Source organism: Sorghum bicolor, chromosome 1 (genome assembly GCF_000003195.3).
Source record: "Sorghum bicolor cultivar BTx623 chromosome 1, Sorghum_bicolor_NCBIv3, whole genome shotgun sequence".
NCBI classification, from domain to species: domain Eukaryota; kingdom Viridiplantae; phylum Streptophyta; class Magnoliopsida; order Poales; family Poaceae; genus Sorghum; species Sorghum bicolor.
The window spans coordinates 25,879,168-25,904,728 of NC_012870.2; the positions used below are offsets into that span (position 1 = coordinate 25,879,168).

Sequence of the window (25,561 nt, forward strand, 5' to 3'; positions counted from 1 at the left end):
ATGCAGTCCCATACCCTTACCCGCTTTACCCGCTGGGCGCTGGGTAAAGTTTTTTTCTATTATCTTACCCATGGGTAAAAATAAATAGGCATATCCTTATCCTAATGAGGTAATTACCCATCGGATTTCGAATTTTGGGTAAAAATTACCATCTTTACGTATACTCCCTGCATCCAAGTGTGTTTAGTTTTTTTGAGTGGAACCATTCAACATGGGTGAACTCCCGAACTTGGGCCAAACCAGTTGCGCTTGGGGCCTGCCAGTGCCAGTGCCAGTGCCAGTGCCAGGAGTACAAAACTGGACCGAGCGTGGTGTGATGGGTTTTGGGGTCCAATACACCCGAAGACACTGGCGGCCCAACGAAACGAGGCCTCAGCCCTCAGGCTAGGTTTTTTGCGCTTTTCCGCACAAGCACAAGCGCAGGCGGGCCGCCGGCGGAGTGGTCCGTCCCTTCTCCTTCCGAGCGAACCCGAGCAGGTGCCACTGGCATAGCCGGGGTACAGTACAGGATGCGGGGGGTGACAAGCGCGGCGAAGCGCGCCGGGGAGATGGCGTTCAACGCCGGCGGCGGCGCCGTCAACTGGTTCCCGGGCCACATGGCCGCAGCCTCCCGCGCCATCCGCGACCGTCTCAAGCTCGCCGACCTCGTCATCGAGGTCCGCGACGCCCGCGTGAGTCCCCCTCCTCTCTTCTCTGGCTAGCTTACTGAGCGCCGCGCGCTGTTGGCACAGGTGTTCGGGGTCAGCACTGCTCCTGGCGTTCGTTTGGTGTTCGACCGAATGAATGAATACCTTGCTTGAGTAAAACTAAGATTATCTACTTGATAGAAAATACTTCCTACAACAGTCAAACGGAATTTAAAGAAGTTATATGATATACCAGGATTGCTCCTCATATCAATCAAGTCTGCACATTATTATTACCCCATGGTGACGCGGCTCATTGATACACCTGTGACCGCCGGCTAATCGCCCTAGCACACAAGAAATACAAATATTTGGAGTGGTAGATTCGCAGAGAGGAGGAACCGTCCTCAGCTCATTCGATTGTTTTCTGAATAAGCAATGAACTGAGTTTGGTCTTACAGAACATGACACTTAAGGGCCTGTTTGGCAGGGCTCCTCTCCGGATATAATTCTACTGTGCCCCATCCAACTATGAAAACGTCGCTCTTCTCCTTCAGTTGACACCTGTAGTGTCTGGCATGACACTCATGCTCAATGGCCCCTCTTAATCAGTCCCCAACAAACCTGGCGAAAAATATTTGATGGGGCTGATTTCAAAGTTTTCTCCCCTTCGTTTCCCGTTTTATGTACATAGCATATACTTGCTTACAGTTCTCTACTTCTCTGATTATTGGTGTACTGCTACTGTACTTATGACCAGATTCCATTATCCTCAGCAAATGAAGACCTTCAACCAGTGCTCTCAGCAAAGAGGCGAATTCTTGCTCTAAACAAGAAGGATCTAGCAAACCCCAATATAATGAATGTATGTATGGCTCAGTCTCTCAGCCTGCAATCCTCACTTCCTTCTTATTTACATTTAAAAAATAAGAATGTGTATGCTGGTTGGTTTAATGTTCTCCCCATATTCCAATTTTGGTTAACTCGTTATAGTTTGTTGTTCACTTTTTCTATGTACTGACCAGGTTCATATTTAATTTTTATTTACAGAGGTGGCTTAATCATTTTGAATCATGTAAGCAGGATTGTATTTCAGTAAACGCACATAGCTCCAATTCTGTTAATCAGGTTAGTTATCTGTCAGTTCCATGTTTACGCATTTTTGTCTTTGAAACTTCACACTGTATATTTTTGTGCTGGAAGGTTTATGGTTGAGTGAGTATCAAGTTGTGTAATTCTGTAGTATACAGTATATTTTTTATATCTCATAATTTCTTAAAAGGTCAGTTAAAATCATCACCATTTTCTATATGACTAGTACAGGTCTTTAATAAGAAATCAACAATAAGCAATGGCAACAAAAGTAAGCCGTGAACTCTAGTGGTATAACATAAAATCTCTCTTGTCTCAAAATAATTCTTTCAAGTAGTTTCAAGCAAGTTATCATCAGAGTATGATTTTACTCGATGCACTGGATTGAGATTTACTAGCTGTGTTTAATACTTGACTTGAATAATCTACTGGAAGTATATGAAGTTGTATGTTACACGAAAATTGTAGTTCAAGAAGCATTCTCCATTATTTTTCTATGTTCCTCAGAATTCCCAGAATTCAAGAGGTGCTTCAAAAAGAAAGGAAGGAAGCAATACTTACAGAAAAAACCTTTAGGTGCCTTCACTTTTAGCATAAAGGCCTCCACATATTCCAATCAATGGCCTCTATTTTGCATAACCTTTTTCTATATGGATGACATAACTCCGACAAAAAATTGTAAGCAATGAGGATTGCATGCAATAATAGATTGATTGATTAGGATACAAGGTACATGTATATATGCAAACAGAATCAATCAAGATCCCCTCTCCCATCCCTAACCAATCCAATAGTGCCAGCTGTGCTATGAGCGCACAGGCCTATATATACACGCATAAGGTGCATATATGACACATATATGTCAAACAAAATGATGTTAATGTTTTCATTATGATATAGACAGGGGTTTGGCATTTTTTAGGATCCATATGACAATCAAAGGTATGTAACCATTAGGGTGAACTGTTCTATCAGTGTGATCCCAGATGACACTGTATGTTGTCTTTCATGTACATTATAGTTTAAAGTCTGTTATTAATTATTATTTTTTTGTATTTGCAGCTTCTTGGTTTTGCTGAGCTGAAACTAAAGGAAGCAATCTCAAAGGAACCCACCCTTCTGATTATGCTTGTTGGTGTCCCTAATGTTGGCAAGTCCGCACTCATAAATTCCATTCATAGAATTGCTACTTCTCGTTTTCCAGGTATAATAATCTCAGAACAAATTAAGTCATTTTTTATTGTTTGTGATCCATGTTTATATTGCTGTATATCCAGTGAAAGATAAAAAAAAACGGGCTACAGTGGGGCCACTGCCAGGTGTTACACAAGATATTGCGGGGTATAAGGTAATGCTGTTGAGCCAATGTTTCTTTAACATCCCAGACTCCTTTATATTTATGTTTCTATTATTTCCGTATTATTTTGCTAGACAACAGAAAACATGAAGATCGTCTATGTTAACCATTTTGCCTCCTAACTGATGTTATTTATGTGGGACAGTGTCATTATGAACATCTTTCTTTTTGTCACTTGATGTTAACAGTAAATGTTGTAAAAGGGAAGATTGAGGCACACACACCCATGGAATATGATTAACTTTTTTGTTTCTCGAACAACGCAGGAGAGTTGTGTGTCATTAAATTAAGAAGAAAAATAGTACATGGAGAGATAACGAGGCCTCTCGAAGTCCCAACCTGTTACAAAGCACCAACTCCTATTACAAAACTGAAACAAAAATACGACCTCGGCCAGAAAAAATATCTCCTCAAGATAGGATGCCTGGGGAGAGCTGTTATGAACAAAGATAGGGAATTGGATTGTTTGTTCTTCTTCCTTGTTTCTTCATACATCAGCTCCTCTTTATATAGAGAGTATTCCATGACTCCTAAGGAAGGCCCAATCAAATCCTAAGAATCCATATCCAATGTTTTCTTTAATTGACTCAAATCTAATCCGATCCTTCTAATTGATCCTATAGCTCCCTAACCGATGCCCCATAACAAGAGCAACCTAGAGAGTTTGCCGAGAGCTCAGCAGCAATGTTTTCTGGTCGGCTGGTCGATCGTGGTCGACCTGGGACCGACCAGGCGATTAATCGCGATTAATCAGTGACCAGGTCGATTAATCGACTCTGGTCGTCCCCTGGTCGTCCCTGGTCGTCCAGGCATATCAGCTGGTCGACTTATATATATACCTCTATTTTTACACTATATTATACACAATAAAGGAAGCATCAAGACTACATTAGTGTAAACCAACATTCCTCTTCATCTTCAACTTGTGCTGGCGCCTCTAGAACAGCCCTTGAACTCTTTTTGATGTAAACCAACATCTCCTTCTTAACTATTTTTGGAGAACTGGGACAACCAACAACATCTCCATACCCTCACATATCTACCCAGTCAACAGAGCACACAACCTGGTCATCCATGTCCTAATCGGACGATTAATCGCGATAAGTGGACGACTAATCGGACGACCAGGTTTCTGGTCGACCTGGTCGGGTCGGACCTCCTAATCGAGCACTCCTGACTGACCAGGACGATTAATCGCGATTAATCGGACGACCTGAAAACATTGCTCAGCAGAGCACCAAAGGACACATTCCTCCCCCACTTTGTGCAGTACCATCTGAACACAGGGGCTAGTTCCTTAAAAAACAGAGTTTCTATGCTTCCAAACTTCCCAGAGTACTAGAATGATCAATGTATTAAGTCCTCTCTGAACTTTAGGTAGTCCCTTGATAGCATTGCACCATCAACAAGAAAAATGAGGTACAGAAGGTCGAGGTGCCTGATCAAATGGACCCATCCTCTGGAAGACGACTGCCCAAACCTGCCTTGAAAAAACACATGAGACGAGGATGTGCTGAATTGTCACAAAGGGGACAGGCTGCCGGGTGTGTCAGACCTCTCTTAGCGAGACGGTCAGCTGTCCAAAATCTATAGCAAGCAAAATGAAGAGCTTGCAACATAACGGGGCCCAACTTTTCCAGATGCGTTTCCATGGTGCAAATATGAACAATTCTGTGAAAAAAAGCCACATATGCAGATTTACTGCTGTATTTTCCTGAGGTTGATAGCATCCATAGATGCTGATCATCACCCGCCGGGTCAAGGACCATGCTGTCCACAAAGTCCCAAATCAGAAGATATTCAGTGAGCACTTGGACTGTTAATGCTCCCCTATGTCAGTAACCCATCTTCTATTAATTAGGGCTTCTGCAACCGTCCTATGCTTTCTTTCCCTTTTGGAGATTAAGTTGAAAAGGTTCGGAGCCAATTCCAGGACTGTTTTTCCTTGGAGCCACCGATCAGTCCAAAGTTTAGTTGATTCTCCATTTCCAACAACAGATTTTACTGCAATTCTAAAAAAGAGCATGAGCATTTACTGGGACTTGAATGGGCATACCTGTCCAGGGCCTTGATGGATCTGTTTTCTGCAACCATTGCCACCGGATGTGTAAAGCACAACCCAAGGTTTTGAGACTATGGATGTCAAGACCAACCTTGTTGAAGTGGTTGTTGCACCTTTCTCCAAGAAACCAGGCAATTGCCCCCATTGTCATTCTCCCGGCCTTTCCAAAGAAAGCCCCTACGCCTTTGTGTCAATACCCTTTATCGAAGGCGATCCAAGGCAAATCCAAGGCGATCATGAGGTAAATGGGAAGGCTGTCAAAACAGTCTGGACCATGACAAGCTTAGCCCTGTTCATTAGAGAAGCTTTCCATCCTGGTAGGTTGTCGATGACCTTGTCAATTAAAGGTAGCAAGTCTGCTTTCGACATCTGCATAGAAAGAGATCCTATGCTTAACCTGTTGTACTGCCAAAGGCTGCAGGAGGTGCTGATTTGAAGCAAGATTAATCATGGTATTCAGCACATCCATGACAAGAATGAAAAGCATTGGGGATAGAGGATCCCCTTGGCGAAGACCTCGATGATGATGGATCATTTCCCCAGGTTTATCATTCAACAAAATCTGAGTGGTTGATGTTGATAGTAGCAAGCAGAGCAGATTGCACCATCCCTAGCTATCTCAAGCCGATGTAAAATCTCCTTTGCCGTGCCTAGCTGGGTGTTGACATTGTCTATTTTTCCTCCATTTCTGAAGTCCAATGCTTAGCCGCTGCAATTTGAGAAAAAAGACGCTCAACTGCACAGGTGGATGCCACGGGAGCAGTCCAATTCTGCTGCACGGCCTCACTGAATCCCAGAAGCTTCGGCTAAAAGCTCTCAAAATGAAATCGTCATTTGCCACGGGTGTTAACTCAGCCCAGGATGAGGGGAAGTGATCTGAAACAGCTGAAGCTGTACTCTGCAGTATGGAATCCGGGAAGATGTCCTCCCATCCAGCACAACAAAAAAAACTATCAAGTCTGACCAAGGTAGGTGTGGCCCTTTCATTTGACCCAGTGAATTTTTGGCCTAACAGGGGATTTTCCTTGATCCATGATTTGTTAGATTGGGAGCTCTGTTAAACATGCTCTAATATGATTGGAATATTCTCACCTATTTCATCTGAGAATATAGGATGTGTTATTTAATAATAGGAATAACTTGGGCATTGGTATCTCTTGCATTTGGATTCATCTGCATGAGTCCTGTTCCACTAAATGGTTATGAGTATTGTTGAATAAGATATCCTGTTCCATCTGTTGTATTTGGGAGTTCTGAAAAGAGGATATCTTATTTATAGTAGTTATTACAATACAACTCTTCTAGATTCCTATTCCACTGAATGGTTTAACAGTACTAGTAATATCTGTTTTCTGCAATCCGTGGTTTCTTTCCTATAGTAATCAACTAAATAAACTAACAGCCATATTTGTCATGGACAGATTGCAACTCAGCCCAGTATTTATGTGCTTGATACACCTGGTGTTCTTGTGCCAAGCATACCAGATATGGAGACAGGTTTAAAGCTTGCTTTAACAGGTAAAACATTGGGGCATTTTTTTTGTGTCATCTACTAATCTTTTTGTGATTTGTGCATAGATAGTAATCAGAGTTAATAATGATTTCAGTTTTAGTCTATTAATATTTGTATCGTTACATTCTTTTTTCTGAAAGAAAATTTTATTGTTACATTCTTCCACTGCTAAATCAATATAGCATCCTTTTCAATCATATGCAGGAGCTGTTAAAGACTCGGTAGTCGGGGAAGAACGTATAGCAAAATATTTATTATCTCTTCTTAACATTAGAAAGACGCCTCTACACTGGGAGCGGTTGTTGCACAGAGAAGAAGAGTTATGTGAAGAGATATGCAGCAGTGATAAAAAAGACAATTCGTTACGAAGGAAACGGTTGAATAACTCTGATGCCGTATATGTTCAGGTTCTACCTCTTATCTCAAAGTATAATGCATGAGCTATCATTGCTATGAAGACATTTCCACTCATAGCTAGTCCTTCTAATTGTCTGCCAGGGGCAGCAACCAAACAAGCCCTTGTGCCTCAACGCATTAGGCTGAACTACTTATGTGGGCATGGTAGTCTTTTGGTTCTTTTGTCACATTGAACCTCTTGGTATCATGTGCTTGGTTGGTGTGTGTTACCAAAACTTTGGGGGTGGGATTATGATTTTAATTTTGTTTGATTACTACTTTTGGGGTGCGTTTGGTCACATGGGCCACCGACAGCATCCAACCTGGCAGATCATGCCATGTGTATTTGGTGTGGTGAGTCCAACAGGACACATCTTGTATTAGTTAAACTTCCAAGGTTCCACCATATGTGATGTATCAAGGGCGTCGGGGTTCGGGAGGCAGGAACTCGGCTACGGAGTTCGTAGTCTCGGTCGGTAATGGCATGGGGTTTATCCCCTCGACGCCCTATGGTGAAGGAGGGAGATTAGGAAGAAGAAAAGGGGATTAGGAAGTAATCTGATATTGCTTAATCTCAATCGAGTGTCATACAAGAGGTAAATAAGCCCTTGGCCACTAACAAACTGGAGATGGAAATCTCCTAAATTCTAGGCACTTGCCAAACTGAACGCTTGTGGTCCCGCTCTTGCCGCGGTGATCGCGCTCCTACGTCGTGCGCAGCGCGCTGTGCACTTCTGGCCGTGTCCCTAGCACGGACCTGGCGCTTGTACTGCTTGCCCCACATGACATGATCATGTCCACTGGTCAGATCATGTTGATGACTATTCACTTTTTAGACATTGTTGAAAGAATTCACATTGTACATTTCTTGACCCGGTATTCTTTAGTAAAAAAAAGGTCTGCTTGCCATTTACGGTGTTCTGATCTGTGGGTGAATTATTCAACCAAACAAGTTGTGCTGTTAGCACTCTGTTTCTCTACCTTACTGTACTTCCCATTTTTCCAACGATACTAACAAACCCAGTACTTTTGTTCTAGGATTTAGTGTCGGAGGTGCAGAGGACACTATGTCGTACATTCCTGAACTTCACCGGCAACACCGTGGAAGAAAGTGAGCTGGAAACCCTCATAGACATGCAGCTTGTGGCGCTCCGCAAGGTGTTCAGGATACCTCATAAGCCGTTCGATGAAACACAGGGCCCTACCTCTAAGAAGCTGCTGACTCTCTTCAGATCAGGGAAGCTTGGGCCGTTCATCCTTGACGACCTTCCTGATGCATCTGAGAATTAACCTGCTCACATGCAGTGAGTCTTTTTATTTTGCTCTGGGCAGCTGATGTTCTGCGAAGGAAGGCATTGGTACGAGCTGTTACTGTAAATGGCATCTTGCAGGGACCATCTGTGTAGCAAAACTACGAGATGCCAAGAGATTCGTTCAATGCTGCTGTATGTTATGCTGGGTTTGCGTGAGGGCAGTAGGCCTTGTTAATAGCAGGGCATGTTGTTTATCTGTCTCCCTCGTTGGCTGTTTGGCTTGGACAGAACGTGGTCTGTTTTGGAATTGAAGGTTAGTAACATAGTATCAAAGGCATGGATCGGGGTTACGGTTAGATTAATCTAATCCATTTTTATTTTGGGGATACCTCCTGTGTTTCGACTTTCAACCGGCACGGCCTCTTGCCGTCCCGTCTTATCTTTGTGACTGCTGTGGCTCATATGCCGTCCACCAGTGAAGCCCGTCGCTGCATCGGAACATCGTGACTCACTTGTGCCAGGTTCCGTACGTCCATGGCCTGTCCAGGTCATCTAATTGGAGTACCACTACCAGATTGTCATCTGCACTTGTTTGTTGTGCCTCATGTGGCCTTCGTCCTGCTGTTGTGGTGTTGTTCCGCTGCAGTGGTGCGCTGAAGTTTGGTGACACTATTCTGCTACTGTGGTGTTGCTGTTCCGCTACTCTACTATTGTTACCGTGGTGCTATTCTGCTGCTGCTGTGGTGCTGTTCCGGTGCTCTGTGTTCTCATTTGTGTGTCGGGTTCTATAAGAGCGTCCTCAGTAGTTTCCAAATAACTATTCTAGAAATAATTCTATTAAATTATCAAGGAGAGAAATCAAATAGCTAACGACTTCTAAATTGCTAGTTTAGCATTTTTCATAGACCATATAACTCTTCACTATGGTATTCTTTTTATTATTTCTACGTCTCATCTAGCTAGTTATTTGTAAATTGCCATTATGGACACCCTAATGGCCACTGATATCACTAAATCTGTCTCAATAGCTGCTACCTCTCATAACATTGCTCTTCAGTCTTAGGTCAAGATGGCAACGGGTACATACCTGATGGGTAGTGGTCATCCGTACCCGCACTTTGCGCCGTTGGGTTACCCAGACACGGATAGGAAAATGTGTGGGTAAATTCTACTCGGTTGGTAACCCGCACCCGATAGTATACCCGAGACTTACATACATATAAACATCAGACATTCACACGCAAAAATAAATCATCTAAGCCTCCAACAAGTTACAAACTAATATTCATATAATAACATCAAATTTATATATATACTAGAAGAGTTTAGTTGGATTTAGATCAAATTCATGGGTTATATAGGCTAAAATGACAAGAGTAGCTAGTTATTTTGGCGGTATTTTTTACCCGTGGGTGTGGGTAGTTATTCATGGGTTATATAGGCTAAAAAGACTCTTGGGTTCTAGATTCATGGGCTTCTTTCCATGTAGCATAAAAATGGCTCGATTGATTGACTGCAACCAAATCATTGATAATACTACTATCTACACAACTGATGATCCATCTTGTCATGTTACTCATGAGAGTACTTTTTCATCTCGTTCTTATGTACCTGATTTCTTCGGTCCCTGTTGACTGTCAATAAGTACCAAACTTTACTACCTATTATCTTGAAAATAATGGAGAACTAACACCACTAGCATGCATATTTAGGTTCAAAAAATCTATTTCCACTTTTTCGTTATTTGGTTGCCAATACACTTCAACCTAAAATGCATAGAATATATGTGCAAGTGATGAAGAACCTCTGATCAACATGACAAATCACCAAAACACACAAAGGAAAAAGGCCAAACACTACTGCAGAAAGAATAATCGTGGCGGGCGTTTTTCCTTTTCCGCAGCGGGCAAACGCGTCCGCCACGGCCATGAGGCCACAGTAAATCGTGGCCACTTCCGTGGCGGGCGCCTGTGACCGCTACGGTTAATGCCTATTTATCGCAGCGGGCTCTTTACGTTGCCCGCTACGGTTAATAGATTAACCGCAGTGGGCATTTTATGTTGCCCGCTACGGATATTGCTATTAACCGTAGCGGTCATTTTATGTTGTCCGCCACGGTTAAGTGTTTTTAAATAAAAACACTTTGTAGAACCATTGCTGCATATGAATTTAAACAATTTACAAATTCCAGAATCTAGATTTCATTTCAGATTCAGAAGATATATATATAGACACACATATGCCTGGAAGTTCAATACATGAGACACAACATAATATATAAATCCACTTAGTTGTTCTCATCATCCACATATACACATATGAAACCCACGAATCCGCTACACATCACAATTCTACTGCGTGGGTGTAATCCATCGGCCGTAGCATGGTGTTCCATCTCCTAAGCTTCTCGAACTCTGGTCGAACTGCCAATTCACCTTCATTGTCGAAGAATGGTTCGCCTTCGAGCACGTATTTCTCTAGGATGAACTTACAGATGTCCACCTTGATTTGCTTAAAAGCTTGGCGTTCATTCTTCATCGTCTCTCCACGATTCTTCACTGCTCGAAGGCGAACCAGCCCACCAAAAGATGGGCCCATGAGGAACCAGGACATGTTTGGCTGAACCTAGGCCATCCTAGGGATTGGTCGATCCACCTTGGGTTCCCCACAGGCCAAGCTTCCACCTGGACCATGCAAAAACCTTCATCAAGCTATCTATGACATCCATCCATAGGCGATGGATTAAGGGTTCGACCAAACCCTTGGTAGAAGGTCGTTCAAATGAACCACCTCTAGCTCATAAAGGTGCCCAATTTGTTGTACTACCTCCTAGGGTCCTTGGAACCTATAAAAGCATAGGATACTGCCATACCCGCCCAGCTCTTAGTACCACACAATAGGAGCCCTCACATACACATACACTTGTAACCATTCTAGCTCTAGGTTCTTAGTGGAACCGTTGGGAGAAGGCAGTTCGGCTGAACCACCTCTGGTTCATAAAGGTGCCCAATTTGTTGTACCGCCTCCTAGGGTCCTTAGAACCTATAAAAGCATAGGATACTGCCATACCCACCAGCTCTTAGTACCACACAATAGGATCCCTCACATACACATACACTTGTAACCATTCTAGGTTCTTAGTGGAGTTAGACCATTTCAACCTAGTTCATAGCTCCTAAGTTGTCTTGGTGAGTTGCACTAGGGTTGTCTTCTACATCATATTATTGTAAGACTTTAGTTCGGATCAATGGCATATGTTCATCATTCATTTAATGTTGTAGTTATGTTAGCTATGAGTTTGCATACTAGTATGATCATGATATTATGTTGGTTACATACTTCACATGTTACTACTTTGCAATGTGATAGTAGAACAAATGATTCATACTTGTATATTGGTCTGGCATGGTTTGTTCTTGTTCTTGCCAGGAGGATAAGAGTAGTGTTTGCTAGTTTTAAACATGGTGTTTGGGTTGGTAGACATTGTCGGATGTGCTTCTTACTCCATGGGTTGTAGGATAGACAACAGGTGGTGATAGTTTTGTCCATCCTTTGTAATCCCCCATGTTCGAGTATGGCATAGGCTATTGGTAAGACATTGTGCTTCCTAGCTACGACTATGTTGTAGGCAATACCGGACATATCTAAGGTGTTCAATGTAAGTTATAATACTAGTTGCTAAGTACATATATGTATGCTACAGAACCTTTACATAGATGTGACATAGTAGTTTAGTTTGTTGCTACATGTTCTCCACTAGACCTAGTGTTATTCTTTGTAGTGAGTAGATTTTGTGTGTGTCACACTACAATTATCACATTATTTACCCATGATTAGACTTTGGTGTTTAGTTATGTTATAATCCTAAGGATGTCAAATATCATTGCTTTATATCAACACCTACCTTGTGGAAAAACAAATAATGATACCTAGAATACTCCCAAGGAAATGTTACAGCGGTAACCATGCACTTGCGGATTTTATATGCAAATGTTAAGAATACCAACAAGCATTGGAGACATTACCAAGGAAGGCACTAGTTATAAAGTTTTGATACATTGCTACTTGAGATTATATAATTAATTCTCCATGACTACTCTGGCAGGCTTACCCTTGTCTATTTTCTCTCTTGTGTGAAAATAGGGTAGTGTATAACTAGTTTCACTTTGCCGACAAACTTCATTGAGGACCCAAAAGCACTTTTGAGAAAGACTTAGTGTCACACCGAGCTTTCCAAAGGTTCATATTTGGCAACTGAACTGACCTTGCATATAGTGGCACTAGTTCATAAGCTAAGCCTCATTTTTATTCTTATTACTCTTAGTGGTTGTCACCACCTATATGGCCTGATGTATTGGAGGATCATTGAGGGGCTTGTGGTGATTGTTTGCCACCTCCAACCAAGGTTGATTATAAGGGGCTCTTGTGCTCGTCCTGTGCGGGATCATGAAGAACAACTCTAGTGGAATTCTCATAGCTAGTTAGAATGCTTCTTGTATTTAATTCTTGCAACACCCAAGTTGTGGGTCTAGCTTGAGTGGCTAGTTAGTGTGTGAATCCTCACATTAATTAAGACTTGCCACAATGAGGACATAGGTTGTCGACAAGCAACCTAACCTCAGGGATAAATCATTGTTTTCATCTCTTGCCCGGTTTGGTATTGTGCCCCACACTTGTTGATTTACATTCACTTCTTTATTATGTCGCAATTGCTTATAGAGATAGCTTACTAGAGTAGTTGTAGTAGTAACTAGTAGTAGTTGCTTTGTTGTTTATATCTGTAGCATAGTTTGCCTACCTAGTAGCTCTTGTTGGGTAAGGTGCCTTAGTGTACAAATCTCTTGCTACTAGAATTGTGTAGGGGATTTTTGGGTGAAATAGAGCTAGTGCAAGTAGTGGCTATAGGACTTGTTATTTTATTAACCACCTTGGTCTAGTATTATTTTTGTGCCTTTGTTGATAATTTTTATAGGCTATTTACCCTCCTATAGCAATCTACATCCTGCTTTCATGTGGCATCAAAACCAAGTCACCGTCAACTTCCAAGGTATAACAACCTATTGTGTGAAAGATGGCCACAAATCACGTCAACAAGCCCCCACACTTTAATGGAAACAATTATGATTATTGGAAGAAAAGGATGTGCTTGGACACTTTAAGGCAATGAGCTGAAAGATATGGGGTGTTGTGAAGGAGCCATTCATTGTATTGGATATGAAGGACCCAACACCATGAGAGAAGGAGAATTTGCAATTGAATGATCAAGCTCTCAATGTGATCTATGAAGCTCTTCATCCCAAGGTCTTCGAGTTAGTCAAAGACTTAGACATGGCACACAAGGTTTGGAAGAGGCTTAATGATGCTTCTCGACACAACCTTTGACCGGTGAAATGAAATGCCCTACAAGTTATACCTTTGTCTTGCACATTCCATTCCATCTCCTCCAATGTTGATGCCACACAAGCACCAACCATCATCACCAAATGATATGATCCGCTTTATATCATCATGAGACCTTATTGGTTCATCGATCCTAACCTTGCTAGCTCTTCATCGTTACCCTTGTGTATCAATGCCAAGTCATTGCTCAAGCTTCTCTACCATGTGTGGAGCGTCACTCCAAAGCCTCTAACTTGCCCTTCACACTTGTAACGAGCCATCGACGCTAAGCCTTGTCTTGATTTTTTCCCATCTAGACTCATGACTCAATGTCATGTATCACATACAGTGAGATCCTTCATCATATGTGTACAGTGTACATGTCGACTAATTTCATGTGTATCTCATAAAAACACATGTTAGTCTACCTAGGTTGTCACTCAATTACTAAAAACCAAACAAGGACCTTTTAGCCTAGAGTCCTGTGGCTCTCTCCGCGTGTCAGGCTATTGGTCTCTGTTAAAGCATGGTAGAAGATTCCCTGTGTCGCTCCAGGCAGATGATTGGTCGGGACGATGCCACGAGGATCCAAGGTTCTTGACTTTCCTTGGTTGGTCATTGCATGTTGTTGTCCAAAGCTAGGAACACTCGTACACTTTCTTGAGCCCTTGGGGTGTGGGGGCTTGATGGTAGGCTCACCCTAAGGCGTTTCTCCCAAGTGTTAGGGCTAGTTAATTATGGAGTGGGCCAACTCGTGCTCAATGGACTGTTCTTGTTATCAAGGGTGTGCGCGCAAGCGCACACGCTGTGTGAGCCCCTAACACTATGGGATACTGATGCTTTGCCGAGTGTATGTAGCACTCGGCAAATGCCGAAATACACTCGGCAAAGCCTTTGCCAAGTGCCACACTCGGCAAAGCCTTTGCCGAGTGCCACACTCGGCAAAGACCACACGGCAAAATTTTAGCTGACAAAGGGGTCTTTGCCGAGTGCTATTTTTTGGGCACTCGGCAAAGGCTTTACCGAGTGTTGACACTCGACAAAGATAAAAACAAAAAAATCAAAAAAAATCCGAAAAAAGAGAATTTTTTTTTGCAGGAGGCCAGCCCCCCGCCAGCCTCTACCTATTGGTCAAGTTCTGGAATTTTTTGCGTCTTTGCGGCCCATGGGATTCGGCCCATGGGACTCTTGACCACTGCACCACACTATGACTTGTGTTTATATTGCATTTCGGTTCCTCAAATATTATACCAAATTATATGTAAATTGATTATTTAAGGTTCTAAATGATTTCAAATCAAAAAGTTATTAACTAAAAAGTTTTATAACTCTTTGGGATCTACAATTTTCATTTAGGGAGTTTCTCCATCCGAGGTCGTTTACAAAATTTAAATTTCAAATTTGAGAAATTCAAACGTAGTTTTTGCATGACAAGATGATTCCAAAACAAAAAGTTATCAACTACAAAGTTTCATAACTTTTTTACATCTACAAAGTTTATTTAGGGAGTTTTTCCATCCGAGGTTGTTTAAAAAATTCAAATTTTAAAATTTTCAATTAAAAACGTGGTTTTGCATGACAAGATGAACTCAAATGAAAAAGTTGTCAAATACAAAATTTTATAAGTTCTCAAGATCTATAGAGTTTACTTTAGTTATTTTGTCATTTATTCATCTGACATGGTGATTCTAATATTTTTCTAAAATCTTATATATCTCTCTTGTAGTTTCATAAACTATAAGAGATTGATGTAAAATTTATAAATAAATTTATTTTGGCTTTGTTAAATGAAGAAATGATCAAAATAAATGTTGTAGATCTTGAGAAGTTATACAATTTTGTAGTTAAAACCTTTTTGATTTGAATTCGTTTAGGGCTTCAAAATTCGATTTGAAATTTTCTTTACCGAGTGTTTTTTTTACATTCGGCAAAGAAGGTCTTTGCCGAGTGTTTTTATCTGACTCTCTGCAAAGAACTTCTTTGCCGAGTGCCCGAAAATAAACATTCGGCAAAACATTTAACACTCGGCAAAGATGCAGATTCCAGTAGTGTAACTAATTAAGAGAATCAGGGTGTAGAGGTGTACCCCTCGATATCAGGGGCTATAGCCAGCTTACACCTTAAATACTATGAATTCAGTCACCCAATAGCGTAAATATATGCTAGGTCCGAATGTCCGAGGATAACAAAAGTCATTGCATTAGCATATCTGCCCTCACCATGTATATACAATAAACAACTCCTTGTTGACCGATTTTGTATGGAAGATTCACAAAATTGTCCACACCATACAGTAAGAAGTATCTCAGATGTTATACATACAAGGCACTTTGACGAATGACAATTAAAAAAAACTACAAATATGCTCACTTATTTCATACTCCCGCAACTCCAAATTATTTTAGGTCACTTTGACTTTATCCTAGGTCAAAGTTCTATCTTTGATCAAATCCATAGAAAAAATGCGACAACATTTACAACAGTAAATTAGTTTATTTAAATTCATTCCACCATGCATTGTCTTGAGAGTGACTATAAAGACGATTTAAGTTTAAAAAAATTGATTGAAAACAAAGCTAAAAAATACTATGACTTAAGTATATAACTTAGATCTTACTCCCTTCATTCCAAATTGTAAGTCATTCCAAAAATCTTAGAGAGTCAAAGTATTTTCAAGTTTGACCAAAATTCTAGAGAGAAATACTAAGATTTATAACATAAAGTAAATATACTATAAAAAATATAATTAAGAAAGAATTTAATCATACTTAGTTGGTATCATAATAATAATTATTTTATTTTATCATATAAATTTGGTCACACTTAGGATAATTTGACTCTCCAAGATTCTTAAAATGATTTATAATTTGAGATGGAGAGAGTATAATGGAGTGACTAGCGCTGAGTTTTTTTTTTTGAGAAACAGGAGTGAGTAGTCTTGAGTGAACAGCAAATTGTTGCTGCTTACCGTACGAACGCAAATGGGAGGCCTCAAATTTTACGTGCGGCCAGTTAGGCAATCTGGACTGACGGAAGGGCCCGGCCCGGCATGGCCCATTGGCAGTTTGGCACCCCTCGCCACGCCGTGCCGGGCCTGGGATTTGGCTAACAAAACCCCAAACAATCGTGCTTTTCCCCGAATTCCTAAGGCCCTGTTTAAATTGTAGATAAAATTTTTTTTAGATGTCACATCAGATGTGTCGGAAGGATGTCGGGAGGGGTTTTTAAAAGCTAATAAAAAAACAAATTACATAGCTGGTCAGAAAACTGCAAGACAAATCTATTAAGCATAATTAATCTGTCATTAGCATATACTGTAGTACTTAAGGCTAATCATAGAGTAACTAAGCTTAAAAGATTCGTCTCGCGATTTTAAACCAAACTGTGTAATTAGTTTATTTTTTATCTACATTTAATGTTTCATACATGTGTCCAAAGATTCGATTAGATGGATGAAATTTTTTTTTTTTGAACTAAACAGGGCCTAAGCACAACGGCGGCAAGCAGAAGCCCTATCCGGTCGCCGCTCAACTCCCCCTGAGGCCTGAGCACCTCCCCCCATGCCGTCCCCCGGTGACATTGGCGGGACCCTCTCCGCATCAGCAATCGCCGGTGGAACTATGACCGGACACCACCTGCTCCACATCGACTGCTACTCGCGCTCCAAGGCGGAACTCCAAAACGGCGAGGGCATCAAGTCTTGCCCTTTCAGCGCAGGGGGTCGCTCCTGGTTTATCATGTACTTCCCCAATGGTGTTAGATCCATCGTCGAGGAGTTTATATCCTTGTATCTCCGCCTCGACCAGATCGCCGCCGACCAGCCCGTCAAGGCGCGAGTCAGGTTCAGTCTGCTCGATCAGGCTGGGGAACCGGTGCCTTCGCACAGCCATATTACACCGCTACACGGTTTCTGCGCCGCCTACCCTGATTTCGGCTTTGGTGATTTCATCAAGAGATCTCGGCTAGAGGAGTCTGAACATCTCAAGGATGACCGCTTCACCATAAGGTGTGATGTCATTGTTAATGGAGCTTCGTGCGGAGGAGAGGATGCCTGCTGTTGCGGTGCCGCCTTCCAATCTGCACCTGAATTTTGGTGATCTGCTGTCGTCCAAACAGGGTGCAGATGTCACGTTTCTAGTCGCTGGGGAGACGTTCGAGGCACACAGGTGTGTTCTTGCAGCCCGGTCGCCCGTCTTCAAGGCAGAGGTCTTCGGCAGAATGAAAGAGAGCACAAGAGGGGCAGTCATACGCGTAGAAGACATGGATGCACATGTGTTCAGAGCTTTGCTCGATTTCGTCTACACCGACACACTGCCAGATTTCCAAAGTAGTATGAAGAAACAAGAAGAGGCTGCATTGGCTCAGCATTTGCTTGTTGCCGCTGACAGGTATAACCTTGAGAGGCTGAAGCTGATTTGTGAAGATAGATTGTGTGGCCACATTGATACAGCCTCTGCTGCAACCATCTTGGCGTTGGCTGAGCAACACTATTGCCGGGGGCTCAAGGAAGCATGCTTCAGATTCTTGAGCACCCCATGGACTCTGAATGCTGTAATGGCAACTGATGGCTTTGATCATCTAACTAGAAGCCGCCCGTCTATTTTGAAAGAGCTCCTGTCCAATATTGCTGCTCGTTTGCCCGTTCATGTTAACAAAGCAAGATGAGGGGACATCATGTTTCAGGTTGTGGGATGTGTCTATCAGGATGTCAAGTTAACTAGTTAAGTATACTAGCATTAGTGCTTTTTTTCTCGAATATGCACGAGTGTGCATATCATTGTATTAGAAGCTAGAGAATTTTATGATACAGAGAGTGCCGTTTCCAGCCGTTGGTACATGTAGGTGCTACATTTTGAAGAGAATACAACCAAGGGTAGAAGCCAGCTACACGCGCACTAAGTGGCCGCCATAGATCCTAGATCACCGGCGCCCGCCTGAATCCAACAGTCTGCTTCGGCTTTGATTAGTTGTAACAGGTCGCTGAAGCTTGCGCTTTGCCCTCTGAAACATCTAGCATTGCGTTCTTTCCAGACTTGCCAGGAGACTAGCGCGAAGAGAGAGTCAAATCCCGACCGCTGCTCACCGTCGAAGAGGCTGCGCAGATCGCGCCACCAGCGAACCGTAGTTGCAGTGGTTGGCGGTAGCTGTCGCCTGAAAGTTTGCAGGATATGAAACCATAGCTCTCTGGAGAAGGGGCAGCTTGCAAGGATATGGTCGATGGTCTCTGTGGCCTGATCGCAAAGGTAGAAAAGTTCTCTAGCTTCTAAGCCATGCCTCGCCCTTCGGTCGCCCGTCCAGTGCCTACGCTTGAGTGCTAGCCACAGGAAAATCTTCACCCTTAGTGGCGCCCAGGTTTTCAAGATCAGTTTGTGGCCAAACATCGGGGTGGAACCTGGATGCAACATGAAGTATGCTGATTTGGCTGAGTATTTTCCGTCTGCTGTCCATCGCCAAAGGACTCTGGCTGATCGTTGAGCTGCACCGTGGCCACCGCGTTCCAGAGTTGGAGATAGTCCAGGATCGCCTGCAGCGACATACCCCCGCTGATGCTGCGCGCCCAGTTTCTGTTTTGCAGTCCGTCTTGGACAGTTTGCCTCCGTCGGACTCTTCTCAGCACTAGGTGGTAGATGCATGGTGTGAGCTGGGAGACTGACTTGCCATTGATCCAGCGATCTTCCCAGAATAGGGTCGTCCTGCCGTCACCTCGAACGTGGATTTGGTAGGAACCGCGGCAGGTATCCACCCTGATCGGACGGACAGGGGTGAGTAGCTGTGTTGAGATTGGCAAAGGGATAAGTGGCAAGGTGAAAGACGTGGCTGTGTGTTTAATGTAAACCGGGCGATGTGGAACTGACATGGACAAGAGAGGAATGGAATGCATGTGTACGGTCTGGTTGGCCGACAGGGGGTAGGTAGAATAGTGAATGCAGTTAAAAGGCTCCTTCCGGCGTAAGCTAGGCCTTATTTACTTCCTCAAAAATTTTGATTTAGAAGAATAGTATTTTGGTTTTAGGTTTATAAAATTGATATTACAATATACATAATAATACATAAATACATGACATAGATAAAAATAATAATAAAATCTAGAGTAAAAAGCATAATAAAAAAATAAAAAATAAAATTGAAAAAAAATTCAAATAATACATCATAGAACATTAACATCACTAAATACATCATACAACATCATTAAATATATTATAGAACATCACATCTATTATAGATTACTCCTTCCGTCTCCAAATACTGCTATTTCTATTAGATTTCACATAGATTAGTGTGGCAAACAAAAGACCATTCTACCCTCAATTAATTTGAGTTCCACTATTTAATCATGCACGTTAAGCCATGGTTCTCTCGTTCCAACGAGCTGCATTTAATGCCAACTAAACAGACTCAAACAATTACCATGCGCCAAAGTACTACTCCCTAGAAGAAATTAAATGAGCTGGTGGACCAAGAAAGTTTTGAGGAGAAATTAAATGGGCTGATGGACCAAGTATGATATTAGAAATAGCAGTATTTATGGACAAAATTTTCCCCTAGAAATAGCAGTATTTAGGGACGAGAGGGAGTACATGTATACTAAGTGAACACCATAAGAAACATCATAGAACATCACATGTATACTACGTAAACATGACATAACACAACATAAAACACTAAATATATACTACATAAACATCACATATATATAGAAAATAATAAAAATAAAAAAATAAAATTACTAAAAAAAACTATAAAAACAAACAAGATTAACAAATGATAAAAAGTGCATAGAGCAAATAAAATAAATAAATAATTTAAATAAGGATAAAAAGAAGATTAAAAGGAATTAAAATACAGAATAAGAACGAAAAAACATAGAAAACCTGAAAAGAAAAAAGAAAAACAAATAGAAGCAAGGAAGAACAATAAAACTAAAACGAAAAGAAAAAGAAAATAAAAGGTAAAATTAAAACAAGAAAAGAATAAGAAAAGGACAGGAAATAAAATAAAATCGAAAAACAAAAACTGAAAAGAAATGAAAAAGGAAGAAACATAGAGTATGTGAATTTTAAAACCCGTAACAATATACGGGCATTAACCTAGTTATCAAATACAAACAAAAATGTTACCGTAGCTAAAACTAATTTTTTTCTCAACTAAACAAGGCCTGCATTTGCCCAAGCAAGTGTCAAGGCATTGCCTTTGGCCAACTTGTCATACAGTTTGTGTGAAACTGGTAGTGCTTAGAATAGTTGATCATGCAAATGGATACAAAGGGAGTAAATGTTACTGTCAGGAGCACACTAAGGCATAATGAGGCCTATTTGGTTCGAATTTTTTTGCATTTAACTATTATAGTATTTTTATTTCATTTAGCAATTAGTATTTAATTATGGTTTAATTAGGCTTAGCTGTGAAATTAATTTTTGTTCCGCCTACATTTAATGCTCCACACGTGTCCAAAGATCGAGGCATTGTTTAGTTTTCAAAAAAATTAAAATTCTATCGCATCGAATCTCTAGACATATTCGTGGAGTATTAAATATATATAAAAAACTAATTACACAATTTACCTTTAATCAGCGAGACGAATCTTTTGATTCTAGTCCATGATTGGACAATAATTATCCAATACTCGAATCTTACTGCTCATGCATGGAGCATTCAATATAAATAAAAAATAACTAATTGCACAACTTGTCTGTAATTTGCGAGACGAATCTTTTGAGCCCAGTTAGTCCATAATTGAACAATATTTATCAAATACAAACAAAAATGGTACCGCGTCCATTTAAAAAATGCAATGTTTGGTTTCAGGCCTTGTTTAGTTGCGAAAAGTGAAAAGTTTTCGGTACTGTAGCACTTTTGTTTGTTTGTGACAAATATTATCCAATCATGGACTAACTAGGATCAAAAGATTCGTCTCGTGATTTACAGCTAAACTATGTAATTAGTTTTTGTTTTCGTTTATATTTAATGTTTCATGCATGTGACACAAGATTCGATGTGACGGGAAATCTTGAAAATTTTTTGGTTTTCAGGGTGAACTAAACAAGGCCTCATTTGATTATTTTTATTACCCGTCACATCAAATGTTTGAACACATACATGAAGTACTAATTATATACTATTTGCAAAACTAAAACAACAACTAGAGGATAATTTGCGAGACGAATATTTTGAGTCTAATTAGTTTATAATTAGACATAAATTGTCAAATATAACAAAAATATATTACAATGTCTAATAAATTTTATCATTCTCAACCAAACACCCCTAAGGCTTAGGCCTTGTTTAGTTCACCCCAAAAACCAAAAAGTTTTCAAGATTATCCGCCACATCGAATCTTGCGGCATATGCATGAAGCATTAAATATAGACAAAAATAAAAATTAATTACGCAGTTTGCCTGTAAATCGTGAGACGAATCTTTTGACTCTAGTTAGTCTATGATTAGACAATATTTATTACAAACAAACGAAAATGCTACGATAGTGAAATTCAAAAAAAAATTTACATCTAAACAAGGCCTTAGTTTCCGAAAAATTTTGCAAAATTTTTCAGATTCCCCGTCACATCGAATCTTTAGACGTATGCATGAAGTATTAAATAGAGATAAAAATAAAACTAATTGGACAGTTTGGTCGGAATTGATGAGACGAATCTTTTGAGCCTAGTTAATGTATAATTAGACAACTTTTGTCAAATACAAACGAAAATGCTACTATTCCTATTTTGTAAAAAAATTTAGAAGTAAACAAGGCGTTATTATGTGGGTAGATAGGATTTGAAATTGGACAAGGTCAAATCGGATAGCATGGAGAGGCAGCGTCCTCCACCGACCACATTAAATTGGTTGCAGGGTTCAGTACACGTATGCTTCCAGCGTGTCAGATATCAAGCTTTAAGTGAAACCGGTTAGTACACGTCGGCAGCACCAGCGCGAATCTCAGCTCACAATCGGACGACGCATGTTAGGGTGGGTACCTGACGCGGGTACTACTCGAATATTTTCGCCGTCACCAATGGCTGTGAAAGTTGAAGCTCTGAAGAATGCTTGCACCTGTGGAGTAGTCTGGATAGGTAATTGGCTCCAGGCTCTGTCTTGGTCTGTTTGCTGTAGCCATAACCATTTGGTCTGGAGTGCATAACTGGTTAGCTTGAGGTCGGAGATCCCCAGTCCGCCCAACTGTGTCGGCCTGCATACCTCTGGCCAGGCCACCATACATTTCCCGCGGATCGACTGGTCAGATCCCGCCCAGAAGAATTTTCGGCATATGGCGTCAATTTCCTTTCGTGCCCAGATTGGCAGATTCTCAGCAAGCATGGCGTAGATGGGGACGGCTCGCAGCACAAATTTGGTCCATACGAGTCGCCCACTTCGCGCCATGAGAGCACCATGGCATGGCGGCAACTTGCGGGCTACAGCCTCCACCAAGGACTGGAAATGTGCTTTGGGGATCCTTTTTGTGCTTAGAGGCAGCCCAAGTATTTGACCGGGAATGGTTGTACTTGACAGCCCAGGATCGAGATGATGTCCAATGCATCTTCACCGCCGTAGATTGACGTAATGGAGCATTTTGCCAAATTTGTTTGCAGCCTAGAAACCGACCCGAAGACATTTAGTATTTCCTTGACCGCTCTAGCTTCCTGCCTTGTGGGGCGGATGAATAGAATTACATCGTCGGCGTAGATGCTGCATTGGAATTTGATTGCTGTCGGCTCCATCTTTGTGAGCACTCCGTCTCTGGTTGCTTTAAGGAACAGTCGGTGCAGGACATCCATGGCGATAATGAAGAGCATGGGCGACAACGAGTCACCTTGGCGCACACCTCTGCGGTGCTGAATTGGGGGACCATGGTGACCATTCAGGATGATCCGAGATGAGGCAGTGCTTAGCAAGGTTTCTATCCACCGGCGCCAAGTGTCCCCGAAGCCGCGGGCTTGCAGAACCTCTAGGAGGAACGGCCAAGACAAGGTGTCGAAGGCCTTGGAGATGTCCAATTTGAGAAGCAGCATGGGTACTTTCTTCTTCCATATTAGGACAGCAGCTCATTGTACGTATTTGAAGTTGTCATGTATAGACCGGGTGCGGACGAAGGCATTTTGATTTCTGTCTATCAGTTCACTCAGCCTTGGAGCCAATCGCAGCGCCAGAATCTTCGAGATTAGTTTGGCGAAGCTGTGGATCAAGGAGATTGGTCGGAAATCCGCAGGGCAGTTGGCGCCAGCTTTTTTTGGCAGCAGCGCTACCAGTGAGTTATTCAGTCTGGCCATGCTCCGAGCGTTCCCCTGGGCAAAAGCCTGAACTGCATCGAAGACCTCTTCCTGGATTATTGGCCAGGCCGTCTTGTAGAAAGCTCCAGTGAAGCCATCTGGTCCAGGCGCGCTGGCTGCCCAGACTTCTTCACGGGTGATCAAGGCTTCCTGGTCAAGCAAGCTGAGCTGCTGGATGCCCAAGGCCTGGAAATCAAGAGAGAATCCACCAGGGGCAGGTGTTCCAAAGACCCCGACGAAGTGTTGGTAGAGGGCATCCTCCATAGCCTGGTGCTCTGCTCTGACGTGGCCATCTATCATGAGTGCTGGGATGAAGTTCCTTCTCTTTCGGCCTCTAGCGATGAGATGGAAGTAAGCCGTGTTAGCATCCCCTTCACTGAGCTGGCGAATTCGCGACCTTTGCCTGGCCAGGGTGCGCTCTAGGGAGGACAGGCCTAGGCATCTCATTTTCATTCTGCAGCGTAGTCCGCGTTCTTCCTCGGATAGCTGCCGGACTTCCTGTGCTGCATCCAGCCACAGCACGAGCTCTCTAGCCATGAGCAATTGGGCTTTTATGTCGCCGATCCTGGTGGCAGATCATCGTTGCAATTCACGGACCAGGGTCCTGAGCATGGCGTCCAGGCGCGCAAGCGGGTCACATTGTCTGATCGGCCGCTGCCAAGCTTGGACAATTGTTTCGTCGTAATCATCAAATTTTGGCCAGAATAGCTCGAAGTGGAAGCGTGCCTTGGACATTCGGCCCAGGTTTGTCTGGAGCAGCAGGGCGCAGTGGTCTGAAGCATCGGACCCCAGGCCACGCAGGTGGGCGTGAGGGAATTTCTCATCCCAGTCGATGGATACGAGGACCCTGTCAAGGCGCACAAGAGTGGGGTTTTCTCGTTCGTTGCTCCATGTGAAGCATCTGCCATGCAGGTGCAGATCTTGTAGCTCCAGCGTGGCCACGGTGCGCCTGAACCGGCGTAGATTGGCCCTGTTGATCCTGTCATTGTTTTTATCACTCTCGTTGAGGATGAGGTTGAAGTCTCCTATCACCGCCCATGGCCCTGGGCAGGCATCCCTGATTGCTTCTAGCTCGTCGAGGAATAGGACCTTGTCAGCATCTTCTTGGGGCCCGTAAACAGAGGTGAGCCACCAGTTATCCGGTGGTACATTGTTCTGTGTGGATGCAACAGAGACAGTAATTGAATAGCAACCGAGGAAGACGTTGCCAAGGGTGACATCCTGTTGGTGTCCCGCGATGAGGATGCCTCCACGTGTTTCAGACGCAGGCAGGTAAGCAAAATCACCGAAAGCTCTTCCCAACATCGACAAAATCACTGTTTGGGAGATTACATCCAGTTTGGTTTCCTGTAGACACACAATGGATGGTCTCAGGTCATCTATGAGAGTTCGCACAGCATTCTGTCGTGCTCGCGCGTTTAGGCCGCGCACATTCCAGGAAAGTATGGACGTGTTATCCATTGCGGTTTGCGTCCTCTTGGGTCCAGGCCCGCATTCATGCAGCGGTAGCCATGGGCCGCCTTGTTGCTCGACCGGCTTTGGTAGAGACCGCCGGGAACAACACATCGAGTGCCTCGACGTCGGAGCTGGAGATGTTGCCCTTGAAGAAGGAGTCGAA

General features: G+C 42.5%; 1 protein-coding gene and 1 pseudogene across 3 annotated transcripts; both read left to right on the top strand.

Moving 5' to 3' along the window:
• Nucleotides 350–8,760, top strand: LOC8064903 (short integuments 2, mitochondrial). 3 transcript variants are annotated; one of them, XM_021451068.1, is made up of 8 exons: nt 350–671; nt 1,387–1,491; nt 1,677–1,754; nt 2,781–2,868; nt 2,996–3,066; nt 6,559–6,655; nt 6,855–7,057; nt 8,085–8,760. In XM_021451068.1, the coding sequence occupies exons 1-8, from the start codon at nt 510–512 to the stop codon at nt 8,334–8,336; spliced, it is 1,056 nt and encodes a 351-aa protein (XP_021306743.1). In that variant the 5' UTR covers nt 350–509; the 3' UTR covers nt 8,337–8,760. The 3 variants fall into 3 exon arrangements, with proteins under 3 accessions (XP_021306743.1, XP_002464609.1, XP_021306744.1); XM_002464564.2 differs by having other exon boundaries at nt 351–671; nt 2,781–2,922; XM_021451069.1 differs by having other exon boundaries at nt 541–671; nt 1,403–1,491; nt 2,781–2,922.
• Nucleotides 17,239–18,343, top strand: LOC8064904 (annotated as a pseudogene).

Bases quoted from the DNA above. Each gene is read 5' to 3' on its own strand.
- LOC8064903 (XM_002464564.2), top strand. From the start codon at position 510: ATGCGGGGGGTGACAAGCGCGGCGAAGCGCGCCGGGGAGATGGCGTTC. The intron at 2,923-2,995 runs GTATAATAATCT...CTGTATATCCAG, and splicing joins TGCTACTTCTCGTTTTCCAG to TGAAAGATAAAAAAAAACGG. The intron at 7,058-8,084 runs GTTCTACCTCTT...CTTTTGTTCTAG, and splicing joins CTGATGCCGTATATGTTCAG to GATTTAGTGTCGGAGGTGCA.